Source organism: Fopius arisanus, unplaced genomic scaffold (assembly GCF_000806365.1).
Source record: "Fopius arisanus strain USDA-PBARC FA_bdor unplaced genomic scaffold, ASM80636v1 scaffold00021, whole genome shotgun sequence".
Lineage (NCBI taxonomy): Eukaryota > Metazoa > Arthropoda > Insecta > Hymenoptera > Braconidae > Fopius > Fopius arisanus.
Genome location: NW_011887760.1, coordinates 251,152 through 267,913, shown reverse-complemented (window position 1 = coordinate 267,913; position 16,762 = coordinate 251,152). Strand labels below are relative to the sequence as shown.

Here is a 16,762-nt window from a genome sequence, read left to right as displayed (position 1 = left end):
GCCGGATAAGTCTTGTCTTGAACTCGACATCCCGCAATACGGACAATCCCTACTACCCTGTCACTGAGTTCTCCCCTCTTTTTGCCAGTGAAATCCCCCCCCCCAAAAAACACACTCCGCGGGGTAAGTTGGGCCAAGGGATGGAAAAGGGGGACGAGAGGGGCCGAAGGGGGTGACTCGATCGCATCCACTGAGATCCCCCGAGACACTCCAGACCATCACGTATTCCCGTACACTTCAATGACATTTTTTAGATTTTTATTTTTCTTTTTTTTTTATTCGTTTCTCTCCCTCGTCTTCTCCTTGTTTCTCGTGCGCATCGTATATCGCTCGGATGGGGCCAATAATTTCGCCGGGGTTGTGCTAAAAGTGCGTGGTATTGTGAGTGGCAAGTTGGAGGGATGACCGGCGCCGAAAGCCCCCGAGGGCTGCAGAAATTCACTGGCGCGAGCGCGTTAGTCTTGGCCAGAACACAGGCCTAGTAGCATCGAGTATAATACACGTTTCACTCGTTCCGTCGCCACACGCACGTTCCTTTCCAATTGAGTTGTTACTGTGCGCGTGTACAAACTGTTTAATAACAAACTCATTATTTGTTATTATTTTTCAAACCGTTGATCGATTATGCGAAATTGATCACTGATTTTTGAGGTGTTTTGGGTGTTGGGAAATTTCTCATTGGAGATTCGTTGAAGCAATTGTTGTTTTCGAAATTTTCTTTTTTTTTGTTTTTTTTTTCTTTCTTAGGATTGAAGAGTGGAATTGGATCGTTCGAGTTTTTGTCTCTCGACGCCTCGGAAAGATAATGAACACTTGATTGGGAGTTGTGCGTGGAGGGATAAGTGTTGTTTGACAATGGGCTTTCAATGGGAGTTTTTGAGATGCGAATGAAGAAGAAGAGCAGTGGGAATCAGGTGATTGTCAGCAACACCTACGCAACGAGGGGACCCTTATCCATTTCACTCACTATCTTTGTGTGACATTGTGCTCCGTGACAATTGCTATTATGTGTTATTTTTTTTCTATTATTATTTTTGTCATTCATGATGAAAAAATTGTCAAATCAACTCTGATTATTTTGTTGAGAAGTCTAAAGTTGAGACTTGACGGGCCGTTTCGTTTTTCGAATTTTTTCATATTGTTCAATTGAAATTTTGATAATAGGTGACTGATGAAAGTGAAGGCATTGGGAAGGAATTCGCGAAAAATATATTTTTTAACGATTGTGATCTGACAGTGAACGTGATCGTTTTGGATACTTGACCGTGGAATACGCAGATACGAGTATATTGTATGTTACACGTTACAGCGGTCAACCAACTTTATAAACCCCCTTGTTCCCCCCTGACAGGGCATCCATGGAAGAGAGAGACCTTATGTGTCCGCGAATATGAGAACCGTATGAGAGATAGCGAACCTTGCTGACGACTTTTAATCCGATGAGACTTCATCGTCTTTAGTTTTTTTTTTTTTCTTCATTTCAGTTATCTTTTATCTCATTCCTCAGGAGTCAGTGATATTCCGCGATGAGAATCATTGAAGGACTAAAATAATGTGGAATTTTTATTGTTTTTCTTTCGTTTTGTCAAGTATTGCGGATACGTTGAGTATCAAGTGATAAACTGTCCACTTCTTCCGGAATGACTTCTCAGAAATTTCCCATAAGCTGACAAACAGAGAGAGGAAATTTTTCATTTTCGGTGAAATAAGAGATTTTTCAATTGTGACGACTGATTTACTTGGAAGAATATTTATGGCTTTATTCGAAAATGCATTACTTCATCCCATCGCGATCTTTTTTCATTTATCACAATGTTATTCAGTCTTATCCGGTGTAAAAATTCGCTTATACGACATTTTTCATACGTTAGTGAAGAGATCGTGTCAAGAGGAGTAGCTCGTCCCCCCTTATTCGGTGTTGTCCCTGAGTTAGGATCTTGAACTTGAGGGTGATATAACGAATGATACAGGGGAATGGGTGATAGTGGTGGTACATCCCAGTGTTTTACCAAGAATATATTGTTACAATCGCGGGTTGGATGGACTCGCATTGTGTTTAGAAACAGTGATGCGCTACTGGCGCACTTTATCACATATACGTCTGACTGAGCTATTGAGCACCGTGCGACCAAGACAAATGAAAATGATTCCCTCTGCTGGACGAAGCAAAAAAAAAACAATAAAACTTGACTTTTTAACTATTACATTCCGACAACTCTCGTCAAATTTTAATTCATCCGAAAAAAAAAATTCAATCTAGATTAAAAGTTTTTATAAAAGCAATGGAAAAAAAAAACGTTGAATAAAATTTTGATTGTAGTTTTAGGAGTTGAAATCCCATTTCCTCAACTTATGAAAGTGTCTAGTCGTTGACAAACTAATCCTCGTGCTATAAACTGAATTAAATGCAAAAGCTACACAGCTGACAGCATACTCTCTGCACTCAGGCGTGGGCAAAGTCCCCACGTAAACGTCTCAATTCAAATATAAACGAGTAATTTGTGTTGAAAAATCTTTTGAAAAAATCCACTTAGTGTGATCATCAGTTTTCTGATTTTTTCACATTCATAAAAAAAATATCTGAGTTTATTGAATTCAGTTTCGAGTCAGATTGAAACGTTAATAAACATGTGCATCGTAATTTCTGTGAAGTGATTCGTGCGGTTTGTCAAGTTGAGTTTGAAAATTTCCTTCGATGCGTGAAAGCACCCTCGTTAAAAATTGCTTTTAATCGTCTGAGTTAGTGAAGGGTTTCATGCAGAGGAATGTTATATGTATTTTTTTATAATGTATCGGCACTCCTCTTGGCCTCTTGGGTGTTACAGGGTCTCTCTCTTCCCCCGTGTCGAGGGTTTTTCCACAAGCACTTGGATAACTCAAAGGGAACACGCCGATTTACCCATAATTATTTCGCAAAATTGATTTTTTTAATTGTCGAGAGGGTGTTAATGAATGCTGTAGCGTTTATTTCTAGATTCTTGAGGATTTTGTAGGGGCGAAATGACTATCATTTTCCGGGTATTAATACATATTGGATGTTGGCTCAATGGGGTATACACGGCAGTAAGTTTACCACGGTGTGAAGTGGTCTCTGGTATTCCCCTCCGTGGTAAAAGCCAGGTCGTCCAGACTAACCCTTTTCACTTCGCCTATTATCTGCACGCGTTTACTCTTACTTCTGTTTTTTTTTTGTTGCTATTTGCAGGCATCAGTAAAGAGTGAAGTGGAATTGTTGTCGTGTCGTGACACTTTTCCCCTTATTTTTCAATAATTCACATGATTTATTTATTTATTCACTCCAAGCTGTCAAGATTATTTTCAATTCACTGTCAATTTTTAAGAAAAAGTCATGGATAAGGGTTTCCTCAATGATATGAGCAAAAAAATCATTTGCGACAAAAAATAGTGGGTGCTCATGAGACAATGTTATTGAACCCCAAGTATGTGCCCAATGCACAAAAATATATGGGAAATGATTTTTCTCCAATTTTTTCAAACAAATTCTTATCCGTCACTCGCAATTTTGTAATGAAAATTCGGAGAAATTCATCCCCCAAGCCCAGTCTAAAAAATTCATAATATTGAAAAACAAATTTTGAAAATTGCTGACACTTGCATTGAAAAGTGATTTCTTTCCGCAAGTAAATATCCACAAATATTTGTATTCGAAATGTACGGATTTTGTAACGATGAGTCAATCTATTTATACGTAATATTTTTTCGAGTACAATAGCTGCAAAAAAAGAAAAATCAAGAAATCTCCCATTTATTCTCCTATCGCTTCCTAATGAGATGATAAGAATCATAATTTATCCTAATCGACATACAATTCGTGGAAGCCGATACCGTCGCGACCTGAGGCCGAAGGATCTTGAAGTCCTATATACCTGAATAAAATAGAACAGAAGGAGAAGCGATCGGAGTAAAAGAGGGATAACACTAGTATAAGACGGACTGAGAGAAGAGTATAGCCCTGAAGAAGGAGGGGGTTAAAATGAGGGAAAAAAAAAATGGCAAGGGGGTGGTAAGGTGATGGAAGGGTGTTGGGTAAAAGGGCGGGAGGAAGAGAGTCGGGGAGTTGAAAATATGAGATTTGCTTCGAAGGGACCACCTAGCCAGCCTCCGGTTCCACACTATTTTCAACCCCACTCTAATTCCCTCGTCCTCGACGGTGAGATTCACCCTTACCTCTCTGTCATGCTCACCGCTCTGTACTCATCCCCCCCCCTCGGTCTCTCCCCACTCTATGAAAATACCCCCCACCAGGGTAACATTGTCTCGAGTACGGGCGTTATTGTTGATAGTAGTGGGGATAAAATGGCCACGTTTATTGGTTATTCAGTGGGACGTCTTACCCCCACTATTGTCATTTGTTAACGCCCTACCCCCACTATTTGTTGAGCACCTCCTCCATGGATTGGATCCAACAGTCGGTAGCTCTTAGTTTCAGGTTAGGAGCCTGCTTGGACGGTCTTGGGCTTTAGCTTGAGGCACCCGTTAACACACACCGGAGTATTTATTGTTAAAACGCGGCAACTGTGTGGTGTCAGGGGGCTTTAATCATCATCGTGTATATACTAATAACAAGACAGTTTTATTAAGAAAAAAAAATTCAACAGACCTGTTTGTGATTGGCCACTGGATATTAATGATCAATGATCATTCAGTGTAATATATCATTATATTGGAGTACTCAGTTCTTCTTTATTTTGATTTTTTCGAGAAAAGTTTTGAGTGATCTGGACTGACTCGAGTGGTGCGTCGGAAAACTCATTGTCATCGAGAGTGAAGTAATATCTGTAATTTGGCTTTTGTCAGTCAATCATCAAGGATTATAACCCGTGGGAGTTTTCACCGTTTTTTTTTACACGTGCCTGACAGACCACTGCCACCTCTCGAAGAGAAGTGACGGACGTTGAGAAAAATAAAGCATAAGAAAATTGACTAGTGATCATTGGAAACGTGACAAGTGTTGTTTTCATTTGAAAGTTCTGTTATGTTGCAAATTTTTTATTCAACACACCGGCAAGAAACTGAGTTTTAACGATCCGCGGTGAATTGTGATTATTTCATGAGTACATCCGAGTTATTGACAAGTGATTGAGTACTGTGAACACTGGGGGCGTATTGTTTATGGACATTAATCAAAGTGTGGATATTATAATGAACGTTGAGATGAGCAGTTGATGAAGAAGAGGAATATTGTGAACGATTTGGATCAAGGCAATGATACGTTACAGAACGAGATGTCGTCTGTATTCAGTGAAAATAGAAAATGAACAGTGACAATTAGTGCAGGGAAGAGATATTTCACATTTTTTTCATTGAGGAAAAATAGAAATAGATGTGGAATAATGTACGCTGTATTACTGAGTACGTATACAGTTGGTGATAATTTGGAGTGATTTGAATAATATTATCCGGCGTCGTGTCTCCGTATAAAGATAAAAGTGAGGGTGAGGTGGTGGAGAACGACGACCGGAGGTGGATTTTTTTTAAACCATCCAAGAACATCGAAGCCGTCAAAGTGGCTTCGTCACTGGGTCTCCAGGGGCCATCAGCGCCAATTGGTGCCCAATTGTTGGCTTCTGGTGGTACTGATGATGCAGCTACCGCTACAACCGTTTACCACGCCAATCTGGTAACCGGTAGTAATACATCGGTGACAGCGGCACTACAGCAGCCAATACTTAATTCATTGAACTCAGCAGCGGCTCTTGCAACTATGCAAGCCTCTGCAGAGACTAATTCACTTGATCTGCAAGCCATGCAGTCCATGGATTGGTTGTTTAAGAAGGAGAGGATCTATCTTCTCGTACAGTTCTGGCAACAGGTAACACCATGTTTTATCATTTTTATCCTCATTCTGTCAAATCTTCGATCCTCATCAAGTTTTATCCGTATTTCCCTATCAGGGGATAATTTTCGGTATTAATGTCTCCCACTGTACAAATTGGAGGGTGCAAATGCCATTTCCGAGGGGTGCCAGTTTTCGAAATTAATTCTTTAATGAATCTTATGAAAATCGGCAAACTAACGCACGTCCGTATTCCTTGACATTGATTTTTCTTCATTGCGTAAATTATCGCCGCGTGGAAAAATTAAAGTGCCCGTGTACGAAAATAATTGGCGGTTGTAAAAAACTTGATTGCTATAATCTCTCAATTATTTTGTTGTCTGTTCAATCATCGATAAAGTTGGTGAATTTTTTTTCTTAATTGGTGAAAGGATTTTTCCTCGTTGGATTAATTGGATTCTTCGTCTTGAAAAATTAAAAAGTGTCAGTTGGTGAATCGTTGGAGATTGTGACACATCTTACTTCAATTACCCCATGGAAATAAAGTTTAAGATGCGATTCGACAGTGCAATAATGACTCTCGGGATAATTTGACAGTCAAAGAGGGAGTTTTGTGGCCTGCGAAATTTGCTCTTGAGAAATTTCCAAGAGTTATAATTTTCAAATGGCAGAAGGGGTACAGAGTAATGTCGCAAAATTGGTGAATTCATAAGTGTAATTATGAAATTGTCTACCGTCAATGTACTTATCGCTTCTTCCTCTGGAGATAGTCGTTATAGCACAGATTTTCGTGTGTCTACTCGCGTAAGGAACTGCGTCTTTATTGAATTGTTTTTGACGACGTTATAGTTGAATTATTGTTCCACCGTAAATTATGCCAACGATATTAGAAATTGTAATTCGATTATTTCCTCTGTTCTTGCTACTAATTTCCGCTGATGCAGTGGCTCATTCAATCGCTCACGATAATTGAGCCGAAAATTCTCAGTTTAACATTTTTTCCCGAGTGACACATTTTTCTACTCACAAAGTCGACTAAAAATCGACACCCCATCTTTATTTATATTTTTTCGAAACTGCCAAGAGTATCCTCAAAGTGACTACATTCCAACATCAAACCTTTACCTCCTACACTAAACAGAACACCGAAATGCTAATTGTTGTAATATTCGCTGATCATTGCAGCTGAATTCTCAATATTATATCTCGAATTAACTTCAAAATTCCACCCTCCATAAATCCACTAATCTTGAAAATTAAAATCAAATTCAAGATTTCCATTCTCGATCATTAATATCTCACGAATACCTTGAATTTTTACTCATCACGATAATTGAATATCGAATTCACTGAGTACCCCTCATATATTCCCAGCTGTTTCAGGACAGGAAAAAAAAATCCAACGGTAAATTACGGTTGCATGAGTTTGAAATTCTTGTACTGAAATTTCACGAGTAATTTTAATAACTGATCAGTTCCATTGAAACTCGATCGACTTCGGTAGTCCCCGGGATCGTCTTTCATCATCCACTTTAAGCACAAGTGATTTGTACAGAACATTAGGTGCGAAAGGGAGGTCGATGTCGGGCCGGTTTGAGGATAGTTCCGGGTCAAAGTTTCCTTTACCCCCCCCCCCCCCCCCCCTCTTTGCTCTACTGCTCCCCCTGTAAATGCGGTGGGGTACTTGGGTGTTTGGTGAAATAGTTGGGCGATTCAGGGTCGTTGTGGTGGTGATGCCGGCGCGCGCGATATCACGCGACTCTCAAAAGGACGAGGGACTTTGTGGCCCACATAAACAGTCTTCATCTTCCCAAAATGTACAAGTGCATAAGCTCATTACTCACAAGCCCCGCAGAGCTTTCATTCACCCCAGCATTATTTTCACCGCATTCTGAAAAAATATCCTCCTTGTGCTTATGTCAATTCTTTGCGGCTAAACGCATCGCGTACACAATCCGTATTCATACGTTTTTGGGCGAAATTTGATGCTGCATTAAATTGACCCGCTCGAAAGAAAGTGCATGAAGCTCTGATATATTTTTTTTATTTATTTTTAATATATCTTTTATTATGTAAAGTAACGCGCAATTGGTTTTAATAACGCGCAGACTCATATTCAACGTCATATGGATTACAGATCGTATGTGATATTAACAGCGCTCGGTGTATTAACAGTTAATCCCATCAGCTTTCGTAATAACTGGATTCATTGATTAAGCAAATCGTCCCTGGGATTGAAAATACACCGAAAAAATCCGGCGAAAATAGTTATCGTCCAGGTCGTTAATCCTCATCATTATGTGTCGTATGAAGACTCGACAAACGAGTAATGAAAGAAACTTCTCGAAAATAATAATCGATTCCTATAAATATCTCCCGAAACCTATGACAAAATTCTTGGAAGAAAGGAAACAAACAGATGTCTGAAAAACGTTGGAAAAAAAATCTCTAAAAAAAGGGTGAGCGATGAGAATCGAGTGAAGGCGAGAGAGCAGAAGGGAAAAATAAAAGCCCAGAAAAAAAGATGATTCGGCACTGATTGGCCCGCAGGCGAATGCACTCTGCCTCTCTTCTCTCACCCAACTGAAAAAAAAATCTCAAGTGAAAGAGACGAAAACATTCTACACGGAGAGAAATATTTAGTAAAAATTACGGAACTTTCAGTTTACTTACCGATTACGGAGTTGATTCGAAAAATTTAAGTGACGGTATCGTTATTTTTCACCGATAATTCAGATAAAAATTACGGAACATCGCGGAAAAATTCCGTGACTTTAGATAAAAATTACGTGACAGTTCCGTAAAATTTCCGACAACCACATTTCGCTCCAAAATTACGGAAAATACACGTAATTTTTATTGAATATTTCTCTCAGTGTAATAAAAGAGAAAAAGTCACGAATACTCCTTACAACCGTCTGTATCCGTACTAATGTAAAGAGGGAAACGAAGACGCAATTTTCCGGCTTTCCGATTCTCCGCGATTTCACCTTTCAGTTGGAACAAGAGAAATCAAGTTCCAGAAAGATCGATTCACCTAACATTCCGTAAATTGCATCAATCCAAATATACAAAAATACAAATAGCAGGAGACAAGACACCTTGGCATCTGTAAATAAAAAAATTAATTTATACGGAGTAATCAGAAAGTACCAATACGTAATAAGAAGTGCGCGAATTAAACCTGCGAGTCGTGTACCGGTTGCTCCCCCAAACGAGATTATATTATAGATGTCCAGACACATACACGAAATCATAAAGGATCAAGTTTGAATGGACAAAACTTTAACATCCACATTTTCATGTATCTCTCTCTCGGGCTCTCCCTCTCGAATCCCACTCCAATTGCCTTTGCCCCACGCAGTTGTCCTTTTTCCCCCACCGCTGATCCCTCCTCAATCCGTTGAAGCTTGGTGACCAAGGGGGGTAGGAGAAGTGCGGAGGGGTGAAAAGTTTGCGAAATTCCCGTGTGGGGGCAGCACTTGCTGAGAAGTCATCAGACAGCAGCCGAAGAGGCGCGTGTGTGAGTCACGCGGGCGGGAGATGCCACCAGAGTATTTCAGAGAAAATAAATCGTGATGAGCGATGACTGCCATGGGAGAGCGTGGGACAACTCATATCAAGGATAGGGAATTTTAACTGGAAAATAATTCATAAGTGCCCTAGTCAGTATAAAAGAATTATTCGTATTATTCGTTACTCCAGACAGGTTTAATATCGATGTGAATTTCACTTGAAATAGGAAAATTCTCGTCTAGGTCTTATTTCAAATTCACGGTGTTACCTCGGGAGGAATTATTCAAGTCGAGACGTATGCACATGCTGTGGGATTATTATTCTATCTTGGAGTGAAACAAAAGTGGTAATGTCGTTTGTATTACGACCATGAGTGAGTCGCGTGACGATGAGTCAAACCCAGCGAATCCACGAATTCGTATCTCTTTCGGAGAATATGATATGTCGAGTAATTTCTAGCTGTAATTAGGTATCGATCGATGACTAATTGGTTTTGGTAATTTATATTTACGTTGTCGTAGCTTTCTGGGCAATTTCATGATTAATTCAAAGTCTTCCGATGTGGAATTGATGTCCCGTCGATTTCGTTTGAGCGCAAGTGGTTGAGGGATTTCAAGCGATTTATGAAAAAAGGCAATTATTCCCGAGTCCGTGAGAGGGGAAATTGTTGTGTGGATCTCGCCAAGTAGTGATTCATCCGCGGTTTATCTAAAAATATGTATTCGAAACGCGCGATGATTGTATTAGCGCGGAAATAAAAATTTTTTTAATTGAGCAAGAAAAATTAACGTCTGTTTTTGTCGATGGATAAATGAATTGATGGTAGGCGAGATTGAGATTATTGGTGGGACTTCTGAATGTAGGGAGCAGACCACCGCGGTGAAAGCCACCAATGTCTCCCGGACTGTTAGCTCACCGGCAATGAAACATTGACTGTCGGAGACATGACATATCGATGCCGTTCATGGTATTTTTTATCAGTTTCCCCTCGACATCAATTCCAAAAACCCTTCCATTCGATTTACTGTTGATTACACAGGGAAAAAAATTGTGCGAAAATTCCCAAGATAATCCTGGCCAATTTTACTATACGAATTTTTCCAATATGATTGCGCTAAAAAATAAATATAGCTCTTTTCTGTATTTCGGTAACATTTCCAACCAAAAAATAGGGCATCCTGTCATTAAACTATAAATTAGTCAACCAAAAAAATTGTTCACATTCTCTCGGTTGAATTTAGTGATAATGAATTCATAAAAATGATATGTTAAACGCGTTTCATTAAACAAATAACCGTAAACACGTTGAAAATAGGTAGGAAGCCACAAGGATGTAAAAATGCTAGTAATTCTTGAGTGTATGCATTTGGCCTCGTGTTATTTGCCGGTGTATTTACCCCGTGTATTGAGCGCAACAGATGCGCGAGGCACGCGAGGCCCCGCGCCCCCCATTTGTGTTTTCACATACCCCCACCGGACCTTCCGGTTGAAATAATAGTTAAGAGGACCCCAGAGTGCAGAGGGATAGAGCCGCAACACCGAGAAACATGCCACTGTGAAATATTTTGGCATGAAGATTGAAAAGACGTTGAATTTGTCCGGGTATTGGTGCTCATTTCTGTTGGTCAAACTCTTGAAACTGTACCCAACAACTGCGTTGCAGCCCGACCGAGTCTATATAATTGCATGCCTTTCTGGGGATTTACGTTAATTAATAGCATTTAGTCTCACTCTAACTATAGACAGAGACTGATGGCATGGACATCTCCTCGTTTGTTATACCGCTCTTTCTTCATTTTTATCTCATTCTTTTTCGTTCTTTTGGACTATTAAGAAGTAGATTGGCACATTCTACTGTCTCAATACATAAATTGTCTCTTTACTTTTTATCCTTTCTCACAGCAAAATGTAGCCCATTACATGCCCAAAAGTCACTTGGATTGTTTCCAAAAATTCCAGATGAATATACTCTACGTATAGGCATGTGGAAAGGCCTGCAAAATCTATAGAGCGAAATAGAGGAACGCCAACATTTGGAATTGAATAAGAGCGAGGAGGGGGGGTAAATGTTAGTGGGGGGGAATATACAAGCAATTTCAGCTACGCGTGAATTCAAAGTGAGCCCATAAAGACTGAGCTAAATAAACTTTCGGACTGAGCATTGCGTACTTAGGTAGTGACTTGGACCGTTTGATTTACAGAAACTATCGTCTCGGACTTGCACGTACGTTTATCGAACTTACGAGGCATGTCTAAAGCCCCCCTCACTTTCCTCATTTTCACTCTTTCTCTCTTTCCCGCTCTCTGTTTCTCTTTCTGATTTGTTTCTTTGAAGCTTAATGCGCAACGTCACTTGACACTACCGATTGTTCAACCAGAACGAATTGACTTGAGTGTGCAAATCGTGAAATGGAGAAATTAAATGAAATAGAAAGACCTTGTGAGTTATAAATTTTCCCCAAAGTAATGTCTATTTTTATTACTGCCGAGATGGATTCTATTTTAGAATCCAATTAAATTTCGAAGGTTGATGCGTAGATAGAATTGAGTTTTTCGGCATTTTCCTTGATGAATGAATGAATTTATTCAATTGAGACACATGAAAATTACGAGCGTTTAACTGCTTACCTGACGAATATTCGATTCTCCATATTAAATTAATGCAGGATAATTACATACATACGTACATTTTCTCAAGAGCATGCATCTGGGAAGAGAGAGAGAGGGAGTCAATCATCTGCCTCACTTTATCATGATTATTAAACAGTCAGGTAACACATATGTATACCTAACACGTTACCAAGGAGTTTAGTAACCTGCAATGTGCAAGCAATTATGTACACAACACTGAGGAATAAACATAATTTACACGGATAGTATCTTATCCACACTCATGAATCTCCCTGTGTATATTTTTAAGCCCTCATGATATGACCGACTACTGCTCATGAACATCAAGTTTTGTACATTATATTTTATTTTTCAATGTGGTATATGCTTTCTTAACATATAGAGTCAGTATGTTGGGGGAATGGTCTCGTTATGCGTCGGCGTGTCAAGTAATGGCTATTGAAAATCGTTAAATCATGAATAGTCATCGTATCGCCAATTAGCGCCGCGAGTGAATGAATATTCACGCGGTCGGTCGAGCGTCTATATATTGCGCCCAAGTTGTTGGGGTAAAAGGAGACCTCGTGATGTTTGGAGGGGTGAGGTAAAGAGGAGGCGGTTTTGTACGCGTTGTCACGCGAGCGATACACTGCTCACCAGCCCTCAACGCAACTCCTCCCGTCCCCCTCGATATATCCTCCCCACCATGTCTTTTACATTGCTAAATTTATGTTACATATGCACTTGCATCGAATAATGCATTCATTGTCGGTGGAATTTCATTTTTTGTCCATTTTTCATGATTAACCGTTGATGCCGCTGGTCACACGTTGTGCTGTAAGCGTAGCTACTGTATTAATTATAAAATTGTCACCGAGTTTAATGAATTTCGATGGAAATGCCCCACGAGCCCAAGCATGTCAAATTAGTCATTGATTAGTAAAAAAAAATGATCTAAAAATAAATGAATTTTCTCCCCCAAAATCGTAAATAAGGCCCCAAGGCTGAGGTCGATAGAAATTTTCTTTCATTCTCGTATTTATCTTGTCTTTGAGATTTTTATAGTCATCTAGTACTACGCCATTAAGGAAATTCCACGGATTTTCTGAGATAAAAATGGAAAGATATATTTCATGGGCGCAATCAGAAAAACAATCGCTTCGATTTGAGGAAAAGAAGTATGGTTGTCCTATTTATAAATTTTAGTGCCCCGTCAATATATTGAGTCCACAAGTATGACTCAACGCTCGTAAAAAGAATTTTTGAACATTTTTGAAGGGGGTCGAATGGGGGAAGGCGAGGGGAACCCCGTGGCGTTATTGAATTCCACGGAAATATAAATAAAACCCATATATGTACATGGAAATATGTGTGGCAATTAAAAGGTCCAAAAACGAGCGAACGGAACGACCGATTGATAAGGCCACCGAAAAGCGGAAGTGAACAGCGGTCGAGCGTGGCTAACGGTCTCCGCTCTTTCGCCGATAGCGCGTGGCGCTCGGTCTCATTTTATTTTTTCTATTCTCTCCTTTTTTTTCTCTCCCTCTATTATTCTGAGTGAGAGAATATAACACTCAGCCCATCTCCTCCCTCCTTTCTCGGTTCGTTTTTTTTTTCCTCATCACCATCGATTCACGTCCGTTCATTTTGCGGGCACCGAGGAAATCCTATTGACTTTGACGACTAGCCGGATATGTCACGTCGTCAATAATCATTACTTTTCCTTGATATTTGAATATCTGGAATGAAGTGGAAATGAATTAGTAAAAATATTATTACTCAAGTTGAGGGAATTTTCGTGAGCATTGATAGAATTTGCTTCGAGATATCTGACGGAAAAGACAACGTGACACACGTCGATCACCAGCGGAAGATCGATGAGACTCGGAAGTTGGAAACTCGCCTCCGTGTCCCTCCTCTCGGTCACTATCGTTTTAAGCATGTAAATTCATCCGGACGTGACGCGACGGCGTATATGCGCGCATAGGCCATCTGTACCAATCGCTGTCCATTACAGTCGACGCGTCGAGGGCGCCGTTTCACGTTTCCAGTTCACTCTTCCCCCCTTCCACCCCTTCATCCACTTTTCCTCTATTTTTTTGTCCATTTTCCCTCCTCATTCTATGTTTATTCGTTGGATTGGGTTTACACACAGTAGCCCCAGTTGAACCAAATCCACCCAAAAAGTCGACAAACTCCAACACCTGAATTCAACGTACCTTTAACACATCATCTTTATCCCAATGACTTTTCAACAAAACACAACAAAACAAAATAATAAAAAAAAGAAATAAACGTCTCATTCCACTGACTTAACTCAACTCTCAACTCTGTTCAATCCCATTTATCTCTCTCATTTTTTTTCCTCCATTATTGAGGAGATGTTTGTCAAGTGCATCGCAGTTTAACGTTGGATTTTTAAATTGTATCTATTGGCTCGAAGCGATTGAAAGTAATTGAATGAAGGCGGCCAAGGGGGGTTATTTACGAACGTTTAAAGCCAGAGCCAACTATCTGTCCATTCATTCGTTCTTGTCCCTTCATTCATTCATCATTCCCGTTGGGTTTTCGTGCGCTTGGTTTGTGCGTTGGCTTTGGTGCTTCGTACGTTCACTGCATGTTTCATAGGCAGTAGTAAAGGCCCATTCAATTGATCGGTGATTGTCTAAATTATAAGATTGCCATACAATGGCTCTCATCTCAACCTATTGGGGTCTGCATGGGCTTTGCTGGTACCCTGTTGCGTCATCACTTTATAGGACCGGATCGCAATCCCTGGCGAGCACATACGTAAATTTAGATCCGCATAATGTTACAGCGAGACTACTACTGCTGTGCAAAAGTCCATAGGTAACAACTAAAAGCGTAACTCGTTAATGAGCTGTACTTCAGTTAATGTCCGGTGACGGAAGTTTCTATATCCCATTCACAGTCTCACACAAAAATCCAACAAAATCGTACGGGACAGCTGGCTAAATGCTAAAGCCACTCAGACATCCTCCGGATCAACGTGTTAATCTCCTAAAACAGGATTAATTCATTAACGACTCCACCGAGTTACGAAATCCAATGGCCACTGATATGGCTGTCCCGTGTCCGCCTAACTAACGTCTCAAATCGCTTTAATCAATTTCGAGGAGTGGCAAAAGTACTCCCTAATTCTAACTGATTTCACACCTTCCCTTCCAATCCGATGCTGAAGGACTATCCAAACGTTCTCCAACAACGCCAACCAACAAAACACGTTCCACCTGTCGCTAATCTAAAGTGCACGCGATATCTAGTTACCCTCGTGCTATACCTATAAAGGGGATTAGATAGACCCAAGTCCTCAACATCCTGCTCAATGTTTTCCACAATTAGCACAAAGATGAGGAAATTTATTAAATTAACGAAAGATAAGCACCAAAAATCAACTCCGAGATAGTAGTAATTACTAATCACTCTACAAAGCTAAAAAAGGCTGTTTATTAAATCCTTAAAAAAATGGTTTTCTGTATTTTTCTTTCGACCTCATAACTCCAGGAATATCTCCGATGATGGAAAAATCAAATACCAACAGATAACAATAACAGCACTTAACCAAACCTTATCAGTTCTTATCAAGCCATTACATTACACTCCATACCGAACGATCGGAGCCCCCATTGAATCGTCGAGAATTGTTCAATAGCAACCATCATTGCTCTCCATGAAAACAACCTACAAATCCAATACCCAGGCACCAATCGGTGCTGCACAATACAGCTGAGCCGTGTGTATTGGTATTGAGGCTCAAATCACCGGGGAAAGTAGTCAAAGATAAGAGCCCCCCTGAGTGTTGCGCCTCTCTCGTTGGTGGGAATCGTAAAGCGATTACAAGCACGCATTCGTGTATGTGAGAGATGTTTTTGAACGCTATTGGTGCGATTGCTAATTCAGCCTTCTTGTCTGGATTTCCTCATCCCTCAATACCACATTTTCACTCGTTCCGCAGGCATCATTACTTCCCACATCACTTCCCATCCATCATGAAAGATCAATTGACGAACTGACAATGTCGAATATGAAAATAATAAAGAAAAGTCAAATGCTTCACTACTGTATTCACTGAAGCCCACGTCGATGTATCGCAATCGTCCTTGCGAAATGCTTTCAATTAAACCACTTTCTAATTGTCCGGGACTCCTCGCAATTAGAATCGAGGAACAGTGTATACGCCCGCAACTGTGTAATTGTAACGTACCATCCATTACCTATATGAATCCAACAGACACACGAGGTTGAAGTAGCATTAGTGGCTGAACATGTAGGCTCGTCTTCGATTCACTGCAGTCTCTATTACAACCGTTAAAACACATACAAACACACACAGGATCATCCCAAGTTGAGGGTGAGTGAGTATACGGGTTATTAAGCAACCGAACGTTCACACGTATCTATTTCGTTGCTGGTGGAGTTGTTGGAAATTGAGGCTTCATCGATCCTTCACTCCAACAATTTCTCTGGATTCATCATTTTTTTCATTATAAAATTTATTGGGGGATGAATCGATCGTTGACAATCAATGATCTCATTGTTTGACCCATCATGAGATATGGAAGATGAGAGAAATTGATTCTCGTGGTGTTATTCACTGGTTAAATCTATGAACAATGGGCAACCCCTTCTGATGTCCTTGGACCCGTCCGTTTCGGGACATGAACGATCGTTGTACATTGTAGCGCGACGTTTGTCTGACCGCCGACGGGTTTTCACTCATTCGGGATAAGGAATATACGAACTTCTTCAACCGTACATCCGGTACAATGGTATATAACCACTTTGAACGGTGTGAACAGAGACCTAGTAGACGAGAAC

General features: G+C 40.2%; 1 protein-coding gene across 1 annotated transcript in view; it reads left to right on the top strand.

Moving 5' to 3' along the window:
* Positions 1-497: 497 nt before the first annotated feature.
* cut (homeobox protein, cut) overlaps positions 498-16,762 on the top strand; it is a gene marked incomplete at its 3' end in the record, with an annotated part of 80,230 nt that continues 63,965 nt past the window's right edge. Inside the window, 2 exon segments of the mRNA XM_011301266.1 lie at positions 498-914; positions 4,445-5,833. Coding sequence (XP_011299568.1) covers positions 5,726-5,833 — 108 coding nt within the window. The 5' untranslated portion in view covers positions 498-914; positions 4,445-5,725.